This window comes from Zootoca vivipara, chromosome 4 (assembly GCF_963506605.1).
Source record: "Zootoca vivipara chromosome 4, rZooViv1.1, whole genome shotgun sequence".
Classification (NCBI taxonomy): Eukaryota; Metazoa; Chordata; class Lepidosauria; order Squamata; family Lacertidae; genus Zootoca; species Zootoca vivipara.
The window spans coordinates 78,920,221-78,946,272 of record NC_083279.1 but is presented as its reverse complement, the minus strand read 5'-3'; the positions used below and the strand labels follow the sequence as shown (position 1 = coordinate 78,946,272).

Below are 26,052 nucleotides of genomic sequence, written 5' to 3'. Positions count from 1 at the left end.
ACTGAGGTCCAGGTGATGCAGGTAGTTTAGTGGAGCTAATCTGATGCTCTCGCAGTGCACCCAAGATGTCCCAAGTTATAATTACGTAAACAAAAAGCACGCCGCAATGGCCTGTTTTTGTTGACAGCTTATCTAAGTTACCCCACTGGGCAAAATTTTCTGCAGGCAACTGTGACAACATCTTAGATGCCGATCATATTCTTTTTGGTAAAAATCTGGAGGCAGGTAGTACAGTTCAGCTCCCCTCCCCTTCAAATATTTTGAAGCATCTTAAAAATATTTCTTTTTATGATACTGAAATCATGGCCTGCGTACACGCGATATCTTTAATGCACACACTCAAAGCACATTTCTTCCCCCCCCCCCAAGAATTCTGGGCACTGTAGTTAAGGGTTGCTGGGATGGCCCTAGACTCCGCTGCTACTAGCATGTTCCAAGGTTGCAATGATAATACCATTACATTACACATAAAAGGATTTGTAAATATTTTTTTTAAATGGGTAGGTCTTGCTCAGTTGAAACCAGAGGTAGCGCAACTTTTTAATTAAACCAGTTTTAGAGTCTCTGAGCCTCTCAGCAGCAGCAGATGGTCTAAATCAGCCTTTGCCAATCTGGGGCCCTCAAGATGGTTTAAAATGCAGCTGCCAGTGCTGGCTAGGGCTGATGGGAGTTGTGGTCCAAAACATCTGGAGGGGCTCTGGTTAGCAAAGGCTGATCTAGTAAAAGGTACCTATTTGTCTCTTTCTCATAGGCTGATACGATTTCCTTTTAACAAGAAGGTTGATTTTGAAACTCTCCCATCTGTTTTGGCCGCAGTTTGATTCAATACTTCAATGTGATACATCAGAACGACAGTTCCCGCCATAGCTGCCAAGTTATCCCTTTTAAAGGGATTTTCCCTTATGCTGAATAGGCTTCCTCGCGAGAAAATGGAAAACTTGGCAGCTATGGTTCCCGCACTCTTCCCAGTCTTCTCTGAGAATGATCAAATATACCCAATTTCTCACTGAGTTTTGATACTTTCATGCTGACAAGGCAATTTTTTTAAAAAAAAATTGGAATCAAGAAAGAGCTTCTGAATTCAAAACAGAATTACAGGCTAATTGGTCCAATATGCCCCTGAATCCTTTTGGCAGGAGTCTGTCACTTAATTCTCTCTGTCAGACAGTAATTTCATATATGTGGTTTACATTGTAACATTCAAAGAGAAGGAAATTATTTTACAAATGCACTTTGACAATTGTTATGTTAACTAACTGACCACAGGGCCAGAGCATTAAGGACCCCAGAATTCCTAGACACTTACTCCCTGTATTTCATTCAGATAATTATTTCCATTGTGCTAGGTATTTTGCGTTCAGAAGCAACTTATGATGCTGCATGAATGATAAAATATAAAGTTATAAATACTAAGATACGATAATCTAAGCCAGGATTCAGGCATTCAAAAATACTTTCACATGGAATGGCCCTGAGGTAGAGATGCGAAGGGATTCAAACCAGTTTGCATTTAAAACAAAATCTATCAAATTCGCAGTTTCTGAAACAACATGAGAAGTGGAACGCACCCATACTTTGGAATTCACACTTTTCTGAATTTTGCGATGCAGTTTTCCAACCAGCCAAAGTTTATAAAAATGTGTATATTAGGGGAAGGTGTGCACAAAAGAGAGTATTGGTGAAAATAACATACAAAGATGCATTATATTAGGAGAAATTACTTGCAAAAATGTGCACTTTAGTCAAAACAACATGGAAAGCGTTTTTACAGGTGAAATTCACAGTACAGTGCTGAAAAATTTTCATGAGGATTTTATTGCGAAACATTTGCAAATTGCTGAAGAAATGTGGAGACTGGAAAAAAGAAACTGAAAAATTGGCAGGTATTTCCATCCTTACTTTGGTGCCACAGCCCCATGGAATAAGTAATTCAGAGTTGGGTGCTCTGTGTCAGAGATGGGGAACCTGTTGGACTCCAACTCCCACCAACCCCCGCTAACACGAGCAACAGTCAGGGATGATATAAAAGGTAAAGGGACCCCTGACCATTAGGTCCAGTCGTGACCGACTCTGGGGTTGCGGCGCTCATCTCGCGTTATTGGCCGAGGGAGCCAGCGTACAGCTTCCAGGTCATGATGTATTCCAGCAACATCTGGAGGGCCACAGGTCCCTGCTCTGTGTCAACCCTCAAATGTGCAGAAGCCACACTTGTCCCCTCCCCCTTTTGAGGATAAATTGAGCAAGCAGGAAAAGGCATGGAACACCCAGTTCATATATTACTTCCTTCACATGGCTGGTCCAGCATTGTCCCTTCCCAGGGAACTTGTGATGCTATACACAACCCTCTCAACTAAAAAAATTATCAAAATCACAGCGCTGAAAATGTTTGCTATATGCACTGGTATGTGCAGATATACAATCTATTGGGCGCTCACAGGATTTGGGGATTCATCTAAGGAACCCAATTCATTCATAATCATTGTACATTTAAGGCTGAAGCATGACAAATTGTGTCATGTGAAGCATGTCTCTCTTTTTTTGGAGAAATGAAAAGTAAGAAAAGGTATTTGTTTGATCGTTTCCAGTTGAACATTCACAAAATCTTATGTAGTTCTCAAGGCAAAAGCTTTCAGTAAGGATGGACTCCTCTCATATGAGCCACTGTGCAGAATACATTACAGCAAGGCAACGAAAACTTGCATGGATTTATCTTGGTGACTGATTCTTTGGCAACTCTTGGGATTAACATACTAAATTAGGAATCCAAAAACAAGTCAATCATGGATTAAAGTCATGGAAGGGGCAACCCTTGAGCAATTCAGATGTAATTTTCCTTACACAACAGGGGGTTGAAATATAGAATAAACTGTCACCAGCAGCAATAGAAATTAGAGGTTGTTAAGACGGCTGAAGTGACATCTGGATACATTTTCAAAGGGAGGCCAAAAAATGTGTATCAGAGTTGACTACCACTTGGACGTCTTTGGATTACAATGACATTTGATTGCATAAACCACATTTCATAGCAAGATTTCCCTTTCTTCCTAAAAACGGAAGTAAGGATAACTTGACATGTCATTTAAATGATCTAACTTAGGCTCTTCATCGTGGAGCATGATTTCCCCCTGAATCTACATGCTTCACAAAATGAGGCCTAGATTGTGCAGAAGCTTATTCCTCTGGCTTACTCTAAGCCAGTGTTTCCTAAAAACTTGGGCCTCCAGCTGGTTTTGGACTACAACTCCCATCATCCCTACCTAGCAGGACCAGTGGTCAGAGATGATGGGAACTGTAGTTCAAAAACAGATGGAAACCCAAGTTTGGGAAACACTGGCTTAGAGTAACACATGAACAAGACCTATGTATCTTTGCCTCACCTAAGCAATGCATTCAATGAATGCCAGAATAAATGAAACCTGACAAAAAAGGAGCATCCCTCGGTTTTATTTCTGTTCCTGACTTGTTAATTATATGGAGCTTATAGTCCAGAGCCATTAAAATCAGTGAGCATTTTACTATTGATTTCAAACAGGATGTGCATTGCTTCCAGAGCTCCCCTCTCAAGGGAAAGAGTTTTCCTTCTAATGCTATAGGGATTTATATGACATCTGCAAAGTCACCAGAATCAAGGAAACAATGTTTTATGTGTATCAACAGTTAGTAAACAGTCAGTAAATTAATAAAATCAGAGCCTAACATAATAACTAAAAAGGACAGTGGAAACTTTAAAACAGTTGAAAACGCATTCTGTAAACTCAATAAGAATATAGTTCTAGCGAAAAGTTATTATAAGCTGCTACCAGTTTGCATTCTAGAGAAGGCATTTACATTTTTTGATGGGTTGAGAAATAAGTTGAAATATGACCCTGGAGATCTCAGGAGGGGGAGGGGGCAGAGGGCACTGGGGTTTTTTGTCAGACATTTCCTCATTGTTTACTTAACCCAAACTTGTTCCCTTTCTAAAAGTAGCCCTCTGAAACTTTTTGGTCTGGCTATCCTCAAGCTTCATCATTTAGAACAATCTCCTCCTTTACTAAGAGGATTTTTTTTTTTTAAAAAAAAAAAAGGCAGGATGGTGACTTCAAAAATGGCATTCCAGTGTGGTTCAGTTACATGGTGCTGATTAGAACTATTCTTCAAGAAACCTCATTAAAACTCCATTGAAGTTAAGCAGAAGAGTGAGGGATGGTTCACCTGTGGCCCAGGTAAGCAGGCTGTCTACATGGTAGAGCAAACCTCAGGTTCATGCAAGCGTCTCCTCCTCTTCACACCCTGCCCATTTTATGCTTGCATTGTTGTTGAACTTTGAAATATAGCAGTACAAATATATATTAAGCGACAAGATTGTAAATAATAATCAAAGTGGACGCTTTTGTGTTTACACAATACTTGATTCAAACCTTTATATGGATATCTAGTTGTGAATTGTATTTTGGAGTTTCATTTTTCTGCGTCTCACTTTGGAACTTCCTTTGGCTGTGGGACGCAATGAATGTATGCAAGGTTATGTGAACAGGGCATGTGCACATACCTGAGCCTTGTGGGGACAGGCTCACACAAGCAGCTTACTACACATCGTAGTAATGCCACGCAGGTGGTTGATTTGTAATCTATGAAAGGTACAGATAACTATATATGAAGCACATCACATACTGTTTAACAGTAATTTCCGGGTTACTATAATCAAATAACAGGGCAGGTGGGGGAAGAGGAATACACCTGGTTGTACTCACCTCTATAATATACAGAACCACGTTCTTATAAAAGCAGTACAATATGCATTTTGTTACTCGATTGTAACTCCAGGCTCCGTGGACAAGTAACAGCTTCTCCAAGTAGGAAAACTGGAGAAAGAAAAATGGCCAACAATGAAATTACATTGCAGAGAGATGCAAGCTAGAGTCTACACACAAGGTGAAAGCCACTGAAGTTCTCTATTGCTAGATCAGCCTTTGTTACACATTATCCAGCTCTACACAAATCTTATGTGGTGGGAGATACACAATGCAAACCTGCATTTATGGTGAATCCATGCAACTCATTTTCCATCGCTGTATGACTTCCGAGAAGTCTTTGGATTAGTCAGAGCAGGGCTGTGTGCCCAGAATTAAAGCATAACTGGTGCAAACCTATAGATGTTTACTCAGAAGTTTGTCCTATGGTGTTCAGTGGGGTTTATTGCTAGGCAAGTGTGTATAGGATGACAACCCCAGTCATCGTGGCCTATGAGACTTGGTAGACCAAGAAAAAGAGGGCAGTGCCAGATACTAAAGAAAAAGAGGCAAGTCTCAAAACGGTACTGAAAAATGTAGGGAGCTTTAATAAAATACTAATGAGATCCCCAGAGAGATGTTGTTTTACTAGAAAACCTCAAAAAATTGAATTATTGTGCCTCTGAGGATTGTTTCAACTAAAACACATTGGACAAATTACTAGTTTGTTGATGTTCCCTACATTTTTCAGAACCATTTTGAATTTTACTTCTTTCTTTGCTTTATGAAAATTGGCTACCAGCTTTATCACATCTTCCAAGAATCTTAGGCTGCTACGGTATACAGCATTTCCCCCTCCAAATAGCCCTCAAAACATCCCTTAATATGGGTTAACTTATCATGACTTTCCCAGGGCAACTGAGAATGACTGATGGATGAGCAGGGTTTTGAACCCTGCCTCCCCAATGCAAATCAAGTACACTAACTCAGCCTCTGTGGGTGACCTCTAGATGTTTTGGAGTCAGTTCCCGTCTGATGGGAGTTTTAGTCCAAAATGTCTATAGGGCACCAGCTTGGTGACGGCTACTCTATCGACTACACTACGTTGGCTCTCAAGGCACTTTCCTCAGTCTATAGCAAAAATGTAGGAACAAAAACTCTTCTGAAGCCTCAGGTATTCTAGAATTGATCAAGACTGGAGAACACACACACAAGCCTGGACTCTGGTGGAACTGAGAGAATGTGAGATCCAAAATGGGGAAGGAACAAGGATTTCTATTTCCCACAAATGCATACGATTTCATTTGTTTTTGATGGTCTCTAAATACTCATCAGAAAGCAATCCCTCATCCAGCTCCTGACACTCCTGATATCATGGCAGTAATGCTCCATTTGCATGTTGAATATACATACATATTTGCTTTCTCATATAGGCATATGTGAAATGCATATGTTAGGGATGGGAGAGAAATCTGTACTTCTCAAACCAATACATGAACCAAACCATAGCTATGGGAAAGGGGAGGGGTCAGTGGTAGAGCATCAACTTTGAATTCAGCAGGTCCCAGGTTCAATCCTTGGCAACTCCATGCCATAGCTGCCAAGTTTTCCCTTTTCTCGCGAGGAAGCCTATTCAGCATAAAGGAATTTCCCTTAAAAAAAGGGAGAACTTGGCAGCTATGCTCCATGCAGGGCTATGAACCTGTTTGAAACCCTGGAGAGCCACCGTCATTCAAGGTGGACAGTACCAGTGGTCTGACTTGGGATAAAGCATCTTCAAAAACCCACACTTCTCCAATTAAAAAATTGCATACAAAACCCTGTACATTAGGGGGAGTGTGTACACACATGCAAATCTGTATACAAGTGAAAATACTGCACGAAAATTCATATAGGAAATTTGCTTACAAAAAAATGCATATAAAGGACAAAATGTTATACAAAAGGAAGTGCATTAGGGGAGGTACGTAAGAATTTTCATGCAGACTTCTAAAAGAAAAACTTCACAGAAATGAGGCACAGAAATGAAACTTCCAAGACTGGGAAAATGAGAAAAAATGAAATGGACAGGTTTGTCCATCCCTAGTGTGCGTGCATGAAAGAGTAATGTGGGATTGAGCCCTGAATCAGACCGGTGGTGCTTGTCACCTTGCAGGATCAATCACATGGCAGTTGGAACCGCAAGGTGGCGGCCAGCCAGGGCTTGCCTCAGGCATTGGAGAGACTGCCAGCACTCATTATCTCAATGAAATGAAGGATGTGAAGTGGAGGAAAAGCAATATAATCCAGTCTTCTTCAGGAAACATGAGGCCAATATTCATTTAATAAGGTTCTCTATTAGCAGCTGAATCACTGAAGTGATCCCTTCTTGAGGATAATAGATTCCTCCTTTGGATAACAATAAAATCTGCATCCAATTTCTGCACTGCCTCAAGAAATTCTAGACACTATAAACAAGCTGGTGGAGAATTTCCACAACTTGGAAGGCAAGAGATGTTTTCAAAAGATGTACTCTGTTGTTTTTCAACCCAAGGAACGTATTCTTTGTGGCCTCAGGTCAAGTTTCCCTTGCATTTGTTTTGTTTTATTTATTACATTTGTCAGTCGCTTTATATTGTCCAGGCAACCCAAAGCAAATTACAACCAACAAATAGACAGTGAACCCCCTACATAGATGCATTAAAACCAAGAGGGAAGAGAAATACATTAAAAGCACCCCACCCACTGCTGCATTTTCCACCTGCTAATTATTGAATGAGAATAAGAGTCACCCTTCAGTGTTAAACCTCCATGATTCCACTGTAGTCGCTACTGCAGAGAAATGCAACAACAGGAAACATGATGCCAGGATGAGAGTTAAGGTGGGAGGAGATTTCAAAAGACAAATTGACCTTGATGGGAATGCTGAATCCTGCTGTCGAGGTTCTCTGCAGTAACAACTATAGTGAAAGCATGGAGGTTTTAACAATGAAGGGTGACTCTTATTTTCAGAGCAAGTCACCTGCACGTTGATGTGTAGGGTTGGGAAAACGGGGGGGGGGGGAGCCAGTGGCTCCTGCACAGCTCATCGAGTAATGCAGAAAAACCACATTTTAAAACAACAATTACTATCATTATTATTATATTAATATCCCACCCTTCCTCCTGAAGTCCAGGGTAGCAAATACACTCCACCAATCCTTCTCCAAACCAAAATGCTGTTTTGCATGTCACAGGGAAGCCAGGCTCTCAGCTCAATGAAGGGTGCACTGGCATGCTGCTCATTTGTAGCAAGCCACGGTTAATGGGCTTACTGTGGGGTGTGAATGGGACCCCCTGAGTGAGAATCAGACTCAGAGCTATGGTAAGCATTGACACCAGTTGGAACTATTCAATCTGGGGCTCCTGTGGTTGCTGCGTAGCATCTGCCTAAAGGAAAAGAGTATCTGTTTCTCTTCAGCAGATAAGGGGTTCCTCCAGACTGTCAGCATTTTGTGGGAGTGTCTGAATAATTCATGCCAGGACTTTAGGTTTGCGCATTTAAAGTAGATTAAAGCACTCTGTCACCCTAATGCAACAAGCCCACTTCAAAAAAGAAACCCAACAGGCTTTGCGCAGTTTGGAAAGTGACAGGGAGAGACACTGAAACATTTCCACCCCGCAAGGAAACCGGGTTGAATGCAGGAAGAATCCAAATTGTTATGTACCTGCCCTGCAAACCAATAAGAACAAATGCTCAGTAAAGACTGTATATAATATTACCTCCACTTAAGCTTTGTGCAGCAATTCAGAAAGAATGCTCAACAAACAGGTCATCTGGAGGTGGTCAGGATATTAAAATCAATAAAGCTAAGCCTCCAAGACGATTGGCACGATAAGTATGTTTGAACATTGCAGATATTACAGCAATACATTAAGATACAGTATCACTTTATTAAGTTCTTTTTAATAGACAACCTTTTTCTACATTTTAATTTTTTGTCCTTAAAGGAAATTGCATTCAAAGTTTAGAGAATATCTGAATCATTGATGCAACCCTCTTCCAAAAGGCAAATTTCACCCATCGCTGACTGCTCTCTCCTGATCCCTATGGGCCGCAACCTAAGAACTAGAATAGAAATCATAAGCTATCCTTCATAGTTTTCTCCTGAAGTCACTGAAAAGAAAAACAAGAGCGCCATTTACTATTGACGAACAGGAATATACTCCACCAACAGGTGTCCTAGTCAAAGGGAAGAATATATCTACATATATATCATTAGCAGAGCTTCAGCAGCTGTAATGACTATCTTCTCTCTACCCAGTTACTGGAGTCTGAAGTACAGCGGCAAGTAAGGAGAAACCTAATCCTTCAGGAGAAGATGGCTCATGGCCCGGCACCATGGAAAGGATCCTAAGCACTTGTGAGATATCTGCTTTAAGGCTGCAGCCTCAAACGGAAAAGAGAGAGGAAAATCTGCTTGGCCTCTAGGTCAGCAATGAGGTGTTCATCCTGCTCATGCAGCCAATGCTTCTTTCAACAGGATATGACAGCTGCTCGCTTGCGGGACTCTAACCTGGGCTATCGCGTAATCGGAGGAGTTGGTCGCCTGCATGCCTTCATTGCCGCTGATCCCCACTCCAACGTGAGCTGTCTGGATCATCCCCACGTCATTGGCACCGTCCCCAATGGCCAGGGTGATGGCATTCACATGCTTCTTTACCATGTCTACTATTTCAGACTTCTGCAGAGGAGACACCCTAGGAAGGAGACGAGAAAACGCTGGTCAATTCCCCACATGCTAAGTTATATGTATGACTTTCCAGAGGGACAGCTGTAATCTACATTTAGACATATAAAAAGGGCAGTAACTGGAATGTTTCCTGATCCAACACATCAAGTTTATAGAGTGCATGCCAAATCCTCCTTCCCCCTCAAACGCATATAGAAATAAAGCACTGTATTCTTATTTCTTTGTAAATAAATAACATGAGCACAGGTTACAAACGTGAATGCTTAGTAGCTTTTTAAGAACTATGAAAATGGCTCTGTATACGTGAATGTAATACTCATCAGAAATACCAGACTGAAATTTTTTTGGTAACTAAGAAAAGTTTATTTATAATCGCTACACACGACTAAGTTCAAATTCCCCAGTTGCTTCAACGAGAGGTATCAAACTGAGACGGCAACACTTGGCCCACAAAACTAAAGTAGGGAGAACATTACGTTGTGTGTTAATTCTCACATAATTTTGGTTGCCATCCTGGATTTTTAACTGCAATTAATCCCATCACCTTTTATAAAAAAAAAAAAAAGTCTGATAAGAAAAGTGACAGAAATTTCCAGTGGAAAGTGTGGGGCAGCAAACACTAGCTGTCAATTTTATCTAACCTCCACACAAAAGTATCAGCATTGATGCTCAATAAGCAGCCAGTCTGAAAGTTCCCTTCACTGCATTCTCTGCTCTGCATCTCAGCAGGTGTTTCAGGAACTCTTGCCAACAACTACGTTTCGGAGTCTATGTTTTCAGTAGTATAACCCACATGGGTGCCATATTGTATTATTGTATTACAATTAAGTGTTTTAAATTTGTTGTTAGCCGCCCTGAGCCCGGGTTTTTGAACCGGGAAGGGTGGAGTACAAATAAATTATTATTATTATTATTATTATTATTATTATTATTATTATTATTATTACTGAACAGCAAAAGTAGTAACTTCTTGAGCAGGAAGACTGCAATATGAGGAGTTTTGATGCAACACAATCTGTGGTCCTCTGGATATTGCTGGACTACAATTCCCATTATTGCTGACCATGGGCCATGATAGCTGGGTCTGGTGGAATTTGAGAGTGCAATAACTTGGGGGGAGGGGGAGCGGCTCATGTTCCCCTGTACAGTGGTACCTCAGGTTACAGATGCTTCAGGTTACAGACGCTTCAGGTTACAGACGCTTCAGGTTACAGACTCCCCTAACCCAGAAATACTACCTCGGGTTAAGAACTTTGCTTCAGGATGAGAACAGAAATCGCATGGCAGCGGCAGCGGGAGGCCCCATTAGCTAAAGTGGTACCTCAGGTTAAGAACAGTTTCAGGTTAAGAACAGACCTCCAGAATGAATTAAGTTCTTAACCTGAGGTACCCCTATATGCTAAAGTATTCACTCACCAACGTATTGTTCAGGTCATTATGTAATCAAGGCAACTTCCTTCCCATGTAAACCTCAATCATCTCAAAGTTATGAATCTGCATGGTTTCCTCCCTAGGAAGTCACAGTTTCTCAGAGTACTCTGGATATACATTTAATTAACCAGGAAGTTACACAAATAGCCTTCAAGCACTTACTTTTGTCTTTGGAAAGGTTTTCATGCAGAAGATACGACTAGGGGTCAGGGAGATTTGCCCAGCCATTTATTTTTTAAAAAACACGTTTTATTCTTAATATTGTTTGTGTGTGGAATTCACACTGGGCAGCTTATTAAGCCCTCATGCTGAAATATTATAAAATGATTTGGCTCAGTCTTACTGAAAAACAAGTAAAATTAAGAACTTCATTACTAATAATTTCACAGAGCTGTTAAATTTATAAAATGAGATAAAGGCAACGCTGAAGCTCATTAGTGTTAAAGTCTAACATTTATGTGTTGCTCATAAGATGCTGCCAAAACTATGGTCTAGCTTCATCCCTCTTTGCAACCGTTAAAGTGAAAAATCCAGACAGTTTGAGCCAAAACAGAGGCATGTATATGTGGAGTAAATCACTTAGGAGTCCTAGGTGTTCTGTGAGCTAGGAGAAGAGCCAGCTACCTTTTACCCACATCAGTGTGATAATTAATTCACAATGAAGCGCATCCTCCACTGCCAAATCAGCTTTTCATAGGTTTGAGATCTTAATCATTTTTGCATTTGACTATCTTCAAGTCATATTTCAGTGTGAGGAGGAGGAGGAGGAGGAGGAGGAGGAGGAGGAGGAGGAGGAGGAGGAAGCAAAATAAATTCCATTCACTAAAAGAAATAGTTTTAACAGGGATGGTCAATTCCCCCCCTCCCGCTTGAGATTCCAGCTTGGAAAGTTTTACTATCAGGTATTCAATTACTGGGGATGGAGGCAGAATTAAAGTAAACTACTCTACAGTACGCAAGTACTGTACTCTACTCTACCTACTCTACAGGGCCTCGAGTGGTGCTGTGGGACGCGAGTGGTGCTGTGGGTTAAACCACAGAGCCTAGGGCTTGCCGATCGGAAGGTCGGCGGTTTGAATCCCCACTACAGGGTGAGCTCCCGTTGCTCAGTCCCAGCTCCTGCCAACCTAGCAGTTTGAAAGCACGTCAAAGTGCAAGTAGATAAATAGGTACTGCTCCAGCGGGAAGGTAAACTGCGTTTCCGTGCGCTGCTCTGGTTCGCCAGAAGCGGCTTAGTCATGCTGGCCATATGACCCGGAAGCTGTACGCCGGCTCCCTCAGGCAATAAAGCAAGATGAGCGCTGCAACCCGAGTCGTCCGCGACTGGCCCTAATGGTCAGGGGTCCCTTTACCTTTACCTACTCTACAGTAGGAATGGGAAACCTGAGGCTCTCGAGATGTGGTTGGAGTCCACCTTCCATCAATCCCAGCCAGCACAGCCAATGGTAAAAGATGATGGGAGTTGTAGTCCAACAAAACATGGTTCCACTGGCTCCCCATCCTGAGTGTACAAATTGCAACTACCCACATTTGGTTGGAAATGTGAGTTTTGGATACTGGGACCAATGCCTCAAATTTGTCTGCACACAGCTCAGCATAAGGGTAGAGTCAATCAGCCAAATTTTGTTTAAAACCCTTGGGCATCACAAACATGCAAACGGTATCGAGGTACATTTTCACATAGGTGGTCCCCAGCACACTGGACCCTTTGTTGTATAACGAAGAGAGGGAGATTGTAAAGATCTACTGCTGCCCTAGGGGATACCCCAACCCCAGTTGCCAGGTTGGAAGCACATCCTCCCAGCTAATGTTAAAATTTAGGGAAGGGATTTTCTGCCACCTGCATAACTGCAGCTTCCTCACAGCTGAACATCAAGTTTCACGCAGGCTGGTAAGGAGACACAGCTCAGTGGCAGACCATGCAATACAGGAAGAAGATTTTAGGGTTCATATGGTGGATTGGAACCCAGTTATCCTTCAGTTATCACACTTTTCCAACTTTAAGAACATTCCCAAGTGCTTATAGAGCCATGTATTATTAGGTTAAAATATATACAAGGAAATGCACATCTAGTATAAAATATGTGCAAGGATGCAAACCTTGAATTCTTATTTTTCACGGAAAAGCAAAGTGAATTATTGTGTTTCATTAAAATAACAATAATTTGCAGATTGCTCTGGAAATAAGACGGAGTGGACTTATGAAGAAGCCCATATAAAACTGACAGAGACTGGAAACAGACTGATGCCTCCTTCCCTAAAGCCAGGCAGCTCCTGTGTGGGAGATTCTCAAAGGTTACGTATGCAGGGGTTGGGGGGGGGGCTCAGAAAGGAAGGTGTTCAGTTCAGGAACAAGAGGAGGTAGCCTGACTGGAAGAAGAGACCCAGGAGTGAGGCTGCATCTTTTCTGTGCCAGACATCCTGGTGGAAGCCAGATGGCTAATTATTCAAACTTGCCTTATTTGAAACCCAGTGGGGATTTGACCCTTTTTGCAAAAAAAAGTAGCAGGTTGGGAATAAGCAAGGTCCACATGACAGAGGCTTCATTGTATACCCTGAGATCATTCTGTGCATGTACTTTGCTTAGTGGGAAAACTGAACCATTCCTTCTCATGGTACAGGGGAAGCTCAGAAACACACACACACACACACACACACACACACACACACACACACACACACTGCTGTTAACATGATTTCTTTATCTGAGTTATTGTAAACTGGAGTAGTGGTTGCTCGGCATTCTTTTTATGACCCAGATAGGAAATGAATCTGGAAAGACTATGCCAAAAACATAAACCTTTTTATTGCTTTGCACTGCCAGACTGAAATTATGGAATATCAGAGCTGACTTACACATTATGCAGAGTAAGATAATAATCGGAAGTGATAGCATTCTGGACTGTTTCACTTGAGAGAGCAGGTGGGGAGGGGGAACTGTGGTAGTGAATGCTCCTGTGTATGAAAACTATCACAGCAGGGAGATAATGCTGCCTCCCAGTACGTTTCCGAGCACAAGTCAAAGTGTTGGTGCTGACCTTTAAAGCCCTAAATGGCCTCGGTCCAGTATACCTGAAGGAGTGTCTCCACCCCCATCGTTCTGCCCGGACACTGAGGTCCAGCACCAAGGGCCTTCTGGCGGTTCCCTCGCTGCGAGAAGCCAAGCTACAGGGAACCAGGCAGAGGGCCTTCTCAGTAGTGACACCCACCCTCTGGAACGCCCTCCCACCAGATGTCAAAGAGAAAAACATCTACCAGAGTTTTAGAAAACATCTGAAGGCAACCCTGTTTAGGGAAGCTTTTAATGTTTAACAGACCATTGTATTTTAATATTTTGTTGGAAGCTGCCCAGAGTGGAATAATAATGAATATTATTATTCATGCTGGCCAGCCTTCTCTCTGTTGTGGTACATACTAATTTGCAGTCACTGCTTGATGTCAATAGGCAGGGAGTTCCAAAGTGTAGGAGCTGCCACACTAAAATATGATGTGGCACCTGCAGCCAGTTCCACAGACTGAAGCGGTTGAGTGGGCGTATTACATGGGGCAAAGTGATATTGCAGGTAAACTGGTCCCAAGTTGTTAATGCGGCAGAGATGCCACACTGATCGGTTCAGAAACTTCAGCTAGTGCAGAATTCAATGGCCAGGTTGCTCACCGGGGCAAGACTGTTTGAGTATATGCTGCCAATCCTGGTCCGACTACAAAGGCTGCCAATTAGTGCTGATTTTGACCTATAAAGCCTTAAACGACTTAGGACCACAATACCTCAAGGACTGCTTCTCCTCATATGAACCAACTCAAACCCTGTGATCATCATCCGAGCCCCTTCTTCATGTGCCTCCTCTGTAAGAAGTCTGGAGGGCAGCAACATGAGAATGGGCCTTTTCTGTGGTAGCTCCCCATCTGTGGAATGCTCTCTCCTTTGGAAGTTCATATCTTTATGTAAAGCATTCCTTTTCTCCCAGGCTTTTTGGCTATTTAAACAATCTACGGCCTTTTAAACTGTTGGGGGGGGGTATTGTTTCTTTTGTTATTATGGCATGTATTTTTGTGTTATGTGTTAGAAGCTCTTAGAGTCAGCATCTTGGGGGCAGGCAGAGTATTGATCCACAACAGGAAAAGGTGAAGGTATTATTTGGAAGACGAGAAGAACATTAACACCTGAACATTCTGAACAAAGGTCAACATGACATTATCTAGCAGATGTATTTTAAGGGCCTCTGGTGAAAATGGACTTAGTTGTGTGGGATTACTCACACTCTCGAGATCCAGCCCAATAATCACTGGCTGTTCAAAAAAGTGTGCATATATACAAAACTTAGCACATCTGGCTCTTTCCCTGCACTAATTTGCATCAAATGGATAAGAAAACAATTGAAATGAATCAAATCCCACGTGTGATTTATGTGCTGTTTCCTTCTTCCCTGAAATTTTAGTGCAGTGTGTTTTCCCCACTGCTGCGTAATCTTTATGAGTACTTTTGTGAAAAGTGAAGGTGAGAGGGGAAGCTGTGCTTTAAACAGATGCTGCTATTATATCCTGTTTCTATGTTGCAACAGGGATTAAAATAACACATTTAAATACATTAATGTCTTTAACACAAAACATGATAATTTGATACCCGGCTTCCTTGAAAGCTTTTGTTAAAGCATACAAGATCCTCACTAGGCCTGTCTGCCTTGAACTTAACAGTTCAAGTTTTGCTATGAAATACGCCAGTATTTCAGCATACCATGCCTGACTTCATCCACCAGGAAGGTACGATGGGAAACAGCCCCAAAAAAGAAACCCGAGACCCGCATAGGTTACTGATTTTTAAGAGCATGCACTGTTCCCAGGAGAAGACGACAAATGCACAAATGTATCACGGAATGTTCAGGAAGCCTGTCAAGCATGGCTACTAAAAAACTGTATTTTTACGGGGTTTTAATTAGTCAAAGGCTTCCGCGACTTCAAGTCCCAGGTTTGGAATTCAATCACCAACAAACTGCTTGTCAAGAAAGACAAAATAAGGACAAAGTTTATTTCAGTGGTGTGAAAATAAAATATGGATCTCCTCGTTATTGCAGAAGAATTATGCGTAACTCGAAAACATCAGCATTCCAACACCCATGGAAACCAGTCCCATAGAAGACACTGCCTTCCCTATTTTGCATTTTCAGTTGTTCAATGTGGCACCTCTGCTGTGGAATGTTTTCATTTTCAGCTGCTTCCTGAGGTCAATAGGCAGGGAGTTCCAAGGTGTAGATGCTGCCACTCTAAAAGATTTCTTACAAATGCGGAAGGGATATTATTATGTGGCGCCTGTTAACAGGGCCAGTTCTGCAGGATGAAGCGGCCAAGTGGGCATATATGGGGCAAAGTGATCTTGCAGGTAAACTGGTCCCAAGTCGTCAAGGGCTTCATTATATTAGTAAGACATTGAACACAGCCTGGTAGCAAATTGGTAACATGTTTGGGTTAGAATGTATTTGTGATTTCTATTGAAAAGCTAAATGACAGGAATGATGGGGGGATTTCAAAGGCTCTGAGACAAGGACTAGAAGAGAATATGATAATGTATGATGGGTGGAATTGTGAAAATGGAAAAAAAGATTCCTCCTTGTGCTTGGTTTGTAGAAGATAAGACTAAATTTGTTAATGGTAGGTAGCCGTGTTGGTCTGAGTCGAAGCAAAATAAAAAAATTCCTTCAGTAGCACCTTAAAGACCAACTAAGTTTTTATTTTGGTATGAGCTTTCGTGTGCATGCACACTTCTTCAGATATGCATGCACACGAAAGCTCATACCAAAATAAAAACTTAGTTGGTCTTTAAGGTGCTACTGAGGGAATTTTTAAAAATTTTTTAATGTTGTATATTTTATTTAGGCTTTATTGTTATGTCGCATGCTACTCTTTTGCTTTTGCTACTTTTTTCTTAACATAAAATATTTTCAAACAGAATTATAGCTGTAAGCGAAGTATCTTTTTCTGTAGCTAACGCCCATTTTCTTGCCCTCTTTTTGGTGGCCGGTGTCATAATTATTTTTTGTCTTTGCCAGAGAAGTTTTAAATAAATATTAAAGCAGGAAGTAATAAAAAATAATAATTGTTTGGCTCCCTTCTCAGCTATATAGAGTTTCCAACTAAGAAGGGGAAGTACATGACTACTCAAGTTACAGCCTAGAGCAAACTACAACCGTCACAGGGACAGCTCTAATATTTGGCAGAATGAGGCAAAAGTCTAAGTCAGCTGAATGGGAGTGGGGAGTTCAGAGAGCCCAGGGAGCCAGGCCTACCTAGCTGGTTTAAAAGGTAGGCCCAGCCTAACTCATTACTACAAACTTAGGATCTCAGTGGTTGTGTTTACACATTATCATGGCCCAAGAACAGGAACCTTTGGAGGCATAGCCCTCTCTCCAGCTGCAGCCCCGGGCCAAGGAGGCGCCCCAAGGATTCACATTCTTATCTGTCCATGTGATGTCAGGGTGACATATCTCTTTCACCCAAGGATATACTTCTGCTGCTAGACTCCGGTCAATGGCCTGGAAATGATGCCTTACGAGGAACAGCTTAGGGAGCTGGGTATGTTTAGCCTGGAGAAGAGAAGGTTAAGGGGTGATATGATAACCATGTTCAAATATAAAAAAATTCCTTCAGTAGCACCTTAAAGACCAACTAAGTTTTTATTTTGGTATGAGCTTTCGTGTGCATGCACACTTCTTCAGATACAGTGAAATGGAAGTTTCCAGGCACTTATGTAGAGAAGGGGTGGGGAGGGGTGGGGATGGGGAGGGGGGATCACTCAGAAGGGTGGTGGAAATGGGTGATTGACTGACTGATAGCTGTTGATGACCGCAAACGACTGCAAATGGTTTTGCATGAAAAAGCAAGGGTTGAGATGGCTGAAGATCGCTTATCATGTATAATGAGATAAGAACCCGGGTTCTTATCTCATTATACATGATAAGCGATCTTCAGCCATCTCAACCCTTGCTTTTTCATGCAAAACCATTTGCAGTCGTTTGCGGTCATCAACAGCTATCAGTCAGTCAATCACCCATTTCCACCACCCTTCTGAGTGATCCCCCCTCCCCATCCCCACCCCTCCCCACCCCTTCTCTACATAAGTGCCTGGAAACTTCCATTTCACTGTATCTGAAGAAGTGTGCATGCACACGAAAGCTCATACCAAAATAAAAACTTAGTTGGTCTTTAAGGTGCTACTGAAGGAATTTTTTTATTTTACTTCGATCCAGACCAACACGGCTACCTACCTGTAACCATGTTCAAATATATAAAAGGATGTCATATAGAGGAGGGAGAAAGCCTGTTTTCTGCTGCTCCAGAGAAGCGGACACGGAGCAATGGATTCAAACTACAAGAAAGAAGATTCCACCTAAACATTAGGAAGAACTTCCTGACAGTAAGAGCTGTTCGGCAGTGGAATTTGCTGCCAAGGAGTGTGGTGGGGTCTCCTTCTTTGGAGGTCTTTAAGCAGAGGCTTGACAGGCATATGTCAAGAATGCTTTGATGGTGTTTCCTGCTTGGCAGGGGGTTGGACTGGATGGCCCTTGTGGTCTCTTCCAACTCTATGATTCTATGGTCCACAGATTCTTTGGAGGATCAGGAAAGCTCTGAGGAGATATCCCTACAACTTGAAACCCCGGAGCCTGGAAGAAGCCAACAGCTGCAGAGGATGGCACCAGACTTTTAACTGCCCAGCATCCATGGGGTAGGGCCCCTGGTCAGCGTGTATCAAGCTTAGGCTATACAAAAGGTCTGCCAGTTGTTCCTGGACACTGCTGAGACAACTTGCATGTTCTGCCTCAGCTGAAGGATGACGCTGGCACTGACACCAAGGTCCCTCTCCATAGTGCTGATCCTGCTTTGTCTCCCCCTCCTGTCTGCAGGCAACCCTAAACCACTGACCTGTCCCTTTGCTTGGTCGGTCACTTAGCCACAGTGGTGGGCACCAGGTTAAACCACAGTTGGTGTGTAACTTTGGTTTAATGCAAACTGTGATTTCCTCCCAAGCAAACCATGACTGGTAAGCTAAGAACAAACCTTGGTTACGGCTTTGTAGTTTGTTCAGTGCAAAAGAAACCATGAGCTCAGGTTCAGAGTGCAGAACATGCCAAGGATCGTGGTTTGTTGCTCTTGGCATGGCATGGCCAGGAGTAGGGGAAGAGCGAAGCAGGGATTTTTAGCCAGCTCAAGACAGCCTGCGGTAGAGGAGCAAATGCCATTTCATCCAAGACCAGGGCTACCCACTACCTCAGTTTGGGGGTCGTGAAGGAGATGGAAACTAAGGTAGAGGCACCCAGATAGAGAATAAGCCGAGTCTGGGATTCTGCAGCATGAATTATCCTGCAAATGCTGTGAACAGTTTTGTAACCTATCCAGCTCTACCTCTTAAGCCTCACTCTCTAATCGCTCCGTTTGTGGTCAGGTAAATCAATGAAAGAAAATTCAGGGGCTATTAACCTGGAGTCCAATTATTGTGAGAATTGTTTGCCACAGCAAGAGCCTTCCTTCACTTTTAAAAAAGCTTGCAAATAAGTCAGGGAGTGCTCAGCAACACATTGCCATCCCATACAGCTTCCCCTGTTAGGAAGTGTTCTTTGTGTGGCTATATGCCCTCCTTCCCCAGAATAAAGACTCATGACACCAGGTTTAAGATTTAATTAATTGGGTGGTTAAGGCCACAACTTTATTAAATATGCATGTAGAGCGGAATTGGCTTAGGCGTTGGAACCTAACAGACTATATCCGACTCCAACCCGTGTGTTGAAGTCTGTGAGAAGTTAACCACCAGAAAGGAGCCCCACGACGTAGATCTACTAGAGCTCCTCCTGTGGCCACCGATGGGGCGTGCCTTACGGCCCAGGCAACTCCAGGCTCAGGACCAAGCCTCGCCCCCGGAATCCTTTAACGGAATTACCTCTCCAAGATAGGGCAGCTGATGACGTACTTGCCCCTCCTCCAACTGATTGTTATGCAAATTTCCAACGCCTAACCGCCACACGAGCCCACTCTGGCTCGCCGCCAATCCGCTCACATGTAGTACCCTCATGCCAATTCGTGGGTATAACTTAAATATTATTTAATTATTTAATATTTTAACGTTATTAAGGGGGGGCTGTGGTCCTGATCTCTTATTCGCCTAGTTATGTACACTAACATGTAGCCAATCGTGGATTCCCGTAATTATGTTTCCGAGCCAGATATCATTCCCCATAGGCGACAGATGTACACCGTCATGACGATACAGGGCTGCTTCACTCTGCTTTAGGCTTGGGTGCGAGACTAGGCTTTCCCGCCTGCGGGGGCCTTTAAACAGTGTGGCCCCGCCCCGCCCAGCCTCATTGGCCGGTCGGGGTGTGACGCAGGCGGGAGCGCACCATCGCGCAGGGGCTGAACTGGCAGCCCCTACGCGATGGTACAGTCGGGCAGCCCACAACCCCACCTCCGACGCAAGCGCGGAAGTGGCTTTTCCAATGTCAAGACCTAGTATAGGCTTTGGCAATCTTGTGACAATTTTTTATTTTTGCAGTGGAAGCCCAATTAAGTCCCATTGGCACTAATACAGTTGGTAGACAGGAATTTTTAAAGAGGCGAGGGGGCTGCTGGAGGTTCATTTTTTAAGCAGCTAACCTTTTCCTGCAGGCAGAGAGGAGGACATTGCCTGGAGGACCCTGTTTCCCGAAGAGAAACAAGCTTTGAAAAGTTTTGGCAGCCAGCATGGTAATGAGCCAATTTCTATTGACATGTTATCTTCAAAGGTGAACTCCTGGGCAGCAAATTCAGTGCCAGCCTCTTACAGAGGGCGAAATGTCCTTTTTGTCCATTCTCATGCCAATATCCATCTACGCAATTTAGTGCTAGGGTCATTTAGGACGACAGACAGTTCATAGCCCTTCTGCCTTGGTGACTTAATATTTCGCACCATCTAAGCGATTGTCATCAAGATAATTTGCAGTAGCTGCCGGTCTCCCTTAATAATGATGAACTAATTTAAAATACCCACCAGCTAAAGCGAGTGGCATAAGGAATTAGAAAGAGCCCGGCTAGGTGAACCAGCTGTTTTTATAATTCCCAATGGCCAACAAAAACAGACTCAGAAGAATTTCACTAACTACACCACAATGCCAAGCCGAAACCCAGATGCCATATTGTGGTACTTAACAAAGTCCTGATGATTTGGTCCCTTGCTGCCTGAAAGCTCAGAGTCCACTGATTTGCTAGATGACTGTACATATAAAAAGGAGATACACATTGAATTAATCAGGTGTGAGCAGCCTTCTGAGATCCACTTTGTTTTCTCAAGTCTGACCCTTAGCATAAGGAATAGTGAAAAGGTCGCCTCATGCAGCAGATGCTTGGAAATGTGGGAGGCGACTTTGACAGAGCTGTACCTCCTGAACCCCCCCCCAGGCCACACCCCTCTGTTTAAGGACAGTGTTGTGTGTGACATTACCCCACAACCTTGATTGCTCCCCTTTGGTATGGTGGAAGATGTCGTCTTCTTGCCAGGGTTGAAGGAAGATTCAACTGACAGCCCAACTGGCTTCTGTGGATGGAATGAGGGTGCCATCTTGTCCTTTGCTTCAGAAAGCAAAATGGGTTGGGTCAGCCCTGTTTGTGTCTGAATGTTCAAGGTCCACCAATGGGAGGGAGGCAGAAAATAGTGACTTGGGATCAAAGCAAGATAAAGAAAAGGAAGCTCAAGGGGCAGAGCCTCTCATGAGTCATGGTGATCAGCATATACAAGGGGGGGATCTGCATTTGAGTTAGTATAGTTCAAGGATTCTAACAGCCAAATTTTGGGTGGTGGAGAGAGAGGCCTTTTGATATTACTACTACAGCTGAAAGTCATCTGGTTATTTTTTAAAAAAATAGATCTACCTTCTGTTTGCTACCACAACAGATGATCACCTACCACCTCCTAAGTGCCTAATTCCAGCCCTTGCAGGTGGGATCCTGGGCATAATCACAGCAGGGGGGGGGAATGGATGTTCTTTTCTTAACCTGGGATATGGTAGTCCCTAGCCTCCCATTCCCATCGCTCCCACTACAGCTTCAGGTCGGATTGTGTTCCCATTTTCCAGTATGTGGTGGTTACTGTTTTGGTGGAGCACTCCACTAACTTCAAAGGCTCCTTCCATAAAACATAGCCAACCTCCACACACCACTTTTAACCTCCCCCCCCCCAAAGATCAGCACAAAGAAGCAAAATATGAAACCAAGCACTTACACCAGCCCTTGAAACATCCTTACAGATGTTCTCTACATGAAGATACAAGTAATTACTGCGCATGTGAACTGACTCCACCGAAAAGCATTTTGCTTGATGTCATGAGCAGGTTGTGTGTTTCTAAGGTGTGTCCATGCATGCAAGGCATCACTTGATAGTAAGTACCAAGTGACTGAAGGTTTTTTAAAGAAAGGTTGGATGGTCATCGGTCAGATTCTTTAGCTGTGATTCCTGCATTGCAGAAGGTTGGACTAGATGACTTGTGGTGCTCTTCCAACTCTATGATTCTATGATGGAGCACATTTGTTAAACAGTTCCCTGCAAGGAACAACTGTTGAGGAGCTAGTGACCTTTAAGAGATTTTCGACCAAGTTGTATTAAGTAGATCACTCAGAAAGACAGTATGAAATCGTTCTATTGGTAATTTTGATAGACGTGTTTTGATGGGAGGGGACTGCTGAAGCTACTTCTATCAGATCCTGCTTTTGGGCTTCTCATAGGAATCTGGTCACTGTGGGAAGCAGGATTCTGAATCCAACGGGCCTTTGGTTGTTGTGTAGTGGTGTAGTAGAGCCAGTGTGGTGTAGTGGTTAAGAGCAGTAGACTCATAATCTGGTGAACCAGATTCGTGTCTCCGCTCCTCCACATGCAGCTGCTCGGTGAACTTGGGCTAGTCACACTTCTCTGAAGTCTCTCAGCCTCACTCACCTTACAGAGTGTTTGTTGTGGGAGAGGAAGGGAAAGGAGAATGTTTCATACAAAGAAAACTTTTAAAAAATGTTAGCCACTTTGAGACTCCTTAGGGTAGTGATAAAGCGGGATATCAAATCCAAACTCTTCTTTGGTTTCCTCTGGCAAAACTCTTATATTATTGTATTTATTCATTCAATTTATGAGTCTACTGAGAAAAGATTCTCTAGGCAATAGTAAAATAGACAAAATTAAAACACAAGATACAACAATTCAATAAAGACAATCATAAATCAATAAAAACCAAGCTAGCAACAGCACAACACTAAAACTCAGCCATAAAATCCACCACAGACACAAATCAAACCCCAGTAACCAATCCAGTTAATGTAACAACAAAACACAGCTCCAAAAACTAAAACCAGCAATATTGCCATTATTCTGCAGAGACCAAAATGAAATCATATCAGTGACAATAAAAGATATTGGAGATGTTAAAAGCTGTCCAGGAATTGTGATTTCAGAGAGAATCGAACAGTTGGAAGAGACACCAAGGGTAACCTAGTCCAACCCGAGAGGAGCGCAGGCAAGAGGGAAGGACAAGAGGAGAGTCTTCTGGGTGAAGTCAGTAAGAGGGAGTCGTGCTCAGGTGTTGAGAGATTAGTTCCTAGGTCCATCATCCATGTCTCCTCCATAGGTTAAACTCAAAAGATTCACTGTCTTTGATTTGGCATGGTTGGTGCTATAAAGATCCTCTGCTTTGGTTGACATGATGCTCAACAGTAGAGCACATGCTCTGTATGCAGAATATCCCAGGTTTAATCCTCCACACCAGGCATCCCCAAACTGCAGCCCTCCAGATGTTTTGGCATACAACTCCCATGATCCCTAGCTAACAGGACCAGTGGTCGGGGAAGATGGGAATTGTAGTCCAAAACATCTGGAGGGCTGAAGTTTGGGGATGCCTGCTCCACACCATTAAAGACAAGGAAGAAGAAAGTGATGGTGAGACCTCTCTTTTCCGAGCCCCTGCCAGTCAGAGTAGGGCTGAGTGAGGCAGAGCCAACAGTCTAGCTCAGTATAGGGTGACTTCTGATGTTCCTACCTGTGGATCTAGGAACAACCCCATCACCACAAAACGTGGGGCGCTTTCTAGTCCTTGCTCTACGAAGCTCTCCCATTCCAGCTTGATGAGCGAGCTGGTGCTGCAATTGTTTCTACAGCTTGTCATTTCCTCCTTAATGTCATCCTCCACTTTAGCAACGACTCCCGTGGGACACTTAATCTGAATTGAACTTGGCAAACTTACACGGCTGTTGTGACAGGATAATTAGATATTTGTCACAGTTTCAATTTTATCTTAACAGCTGTTTGCAAAAGCAAACGTTATTATTATAATTGCTCCTCTCCTGAGCCAAAAGCAACTTTGAAGAATTAAAAGGAGCAGATGCAGGCTCCGGGCGTTATCTGCTGGTCGGACCCTGCAGTCACGAGTTTTAAAGAATATGGCCAGAGTTTTACCCGTCTAAGAGAAGAGAAGGCTGATCACTTTTAACGGCCAGTGCAGAACATACAATCTTTATGCAGTTAATTGCTCTGGCTGCAACATTCCTACTCCTTCCCTTCTCAGGACAAAATTGCCCTTCTACTATGGCTAAATGTTCTGTAAGCAGCAGAAACTGCAACCATGGTTATGACTAGAAAGCATCTGCTTAACCAGATTTTAAGAAACAGGGTTCCAAGAGAGAGAGAGAGAGAAAGACCCACCTAAATTTGGCTTTGCCCCACTCACTTTTATCTTAAGTCTCCACCCACTGCTAGCTTCCCCCTGCCCAAGCTGGATGCAGCCCAACTACTAGCATGCTGCCCTGGACAATTACTTCTGAGGGAATATGGCCCTTGAAAGAAATAAAGGTTCATCACTCTTGAAATATCTGCTGGCTTGTTCCCTATCCTAAAAAGACAGTCATATGACACTTGCCTAGTTACAGGTAGGTAGCCGTGTTGGTCTGCCGTAGTCGAAACAAAAATAAAATAAAATTCCTTCCAGTAGCACCTTAGAGACCAACTAAGTTTGTCATTGGTATGAGCTTTCGTGCGCATGCACACTTCTTCAGATACCGTGAAGAATCTGAAGAAATGTGCATGCACACGAAAGCTCATACCAATGACAAACTTAGTTGGTCTCTAAGGTGCTACTGGAAGGAATTTTTTTGTTTGTTTGTTTCGACACTTGCCTAGGGATTGAAGCTGAAACTGGGTTCTTGCAGCTGAATCTGTGAAGCAGCAAATGTGTCTTATGTGCTTAAATTATTGCAGCTAGATCAACTGTCTAGCTTTCGTGACTAAAAAAATATGTTTGTTTCGAACAGTTTATTTACTTGAAAAGAAGCTATTTTTCTATTCTATTTGATCAAGAGCTCTATCTAACGCAAATGTTTACACATTCCTGTACAAAAAAGAAGCCAGTTCACGGCTTGTTTGTTTTCTCCTCCAAATTCACAGGCAGGAGCTTGCCGAAAATATGCTAGAATTTTAGTATGCTACTCATTGCCCTTGCATTCCATCTTATGAGGAAGGCGCATGAAGCTGATGTGCAGACAAGGCTTGGGGAGGGCCAAAGCTCAGTGGATGGGCATTTGCCTTGCACACAGAAAGCCCCAAGTTCAACCCCTCACATCTCTGGGTAGGGCTGGGAGAGACACACACACACCCCGACTGAAACCCTGGAGAGATACTATCAATCAGTGTAGACAATACTGGGCTATATGGAATGTTAAACCATTACTTTTGGGCTGAGCAATCCTACGGGTTTAGCAGAGGGAGAATATGAGGCAGAGGAATAGCCAAATTAAGAGCCCTGATGGAAGGTGGAGGAATTTTCTCCCCATCTGTAGCCTTCCTAATAAAGAAACATTTCTCCCGTTGGTCTCAACAGGAAGGGAAAATAAGTACACCAGCCCCAAGACCAATATACTTTCCCCTATCTTCTGGATGCGAAGCCTCTCTGTACCCACTCCAACACACCCCTGGAACAACCTCGTTCTGCCTTTCCTGCCACAGGAGCATCTATAGCAGGAGAGAACAGGCAGCATACCTTTTTCCACAGCAAAAGGAAGCTTTCGGGCAAGGAGACCTGCAAAATCCTATGGCCCTTGGATCATCCTGCCAGGGACCACAAGATCGCACCCTTAATTAACTCATGTAAATGAAGGATTGGGCTATTTTGAAGACTTTTGGAAGTCAGAGGGGAAACGCTGCCCGTTTC

At 43.1% G+C, this 26,052-nt stretch overlaps 1 protein-coding gene across 5 annotated transcripts in view; it reads right to left on the bottom strand.

The window, feature by feature from the left end:
- The window catches only part of ATP8A2 (ATPase phospholipid transporting 8A2), a 333,748-nt gene that overhangs the window by 146,956 nt on the left and 160,740 nt on the right, over nt 1-26,052 (bottom strand). For all 5 annotated transcript variants that reach the window (XM_060273822.1, XM_060273823.1, XM_060273824.1 and 2 more), the window contains 2 exons: nt 9,248-9,431; nt 4,734-4,844 (listed from right to left, as the gene is read on the bottom strand). In XM_060273822.1, coding sequence (XP_060129805.1) covers nt 4,734-4,844; nt 9,248-9,431 — 295 coding nt within the window. The remainder of the gene's footprint in view (nt 1-4,733; nt 4,845-9,247; nt 9,432-26,052) is intronic.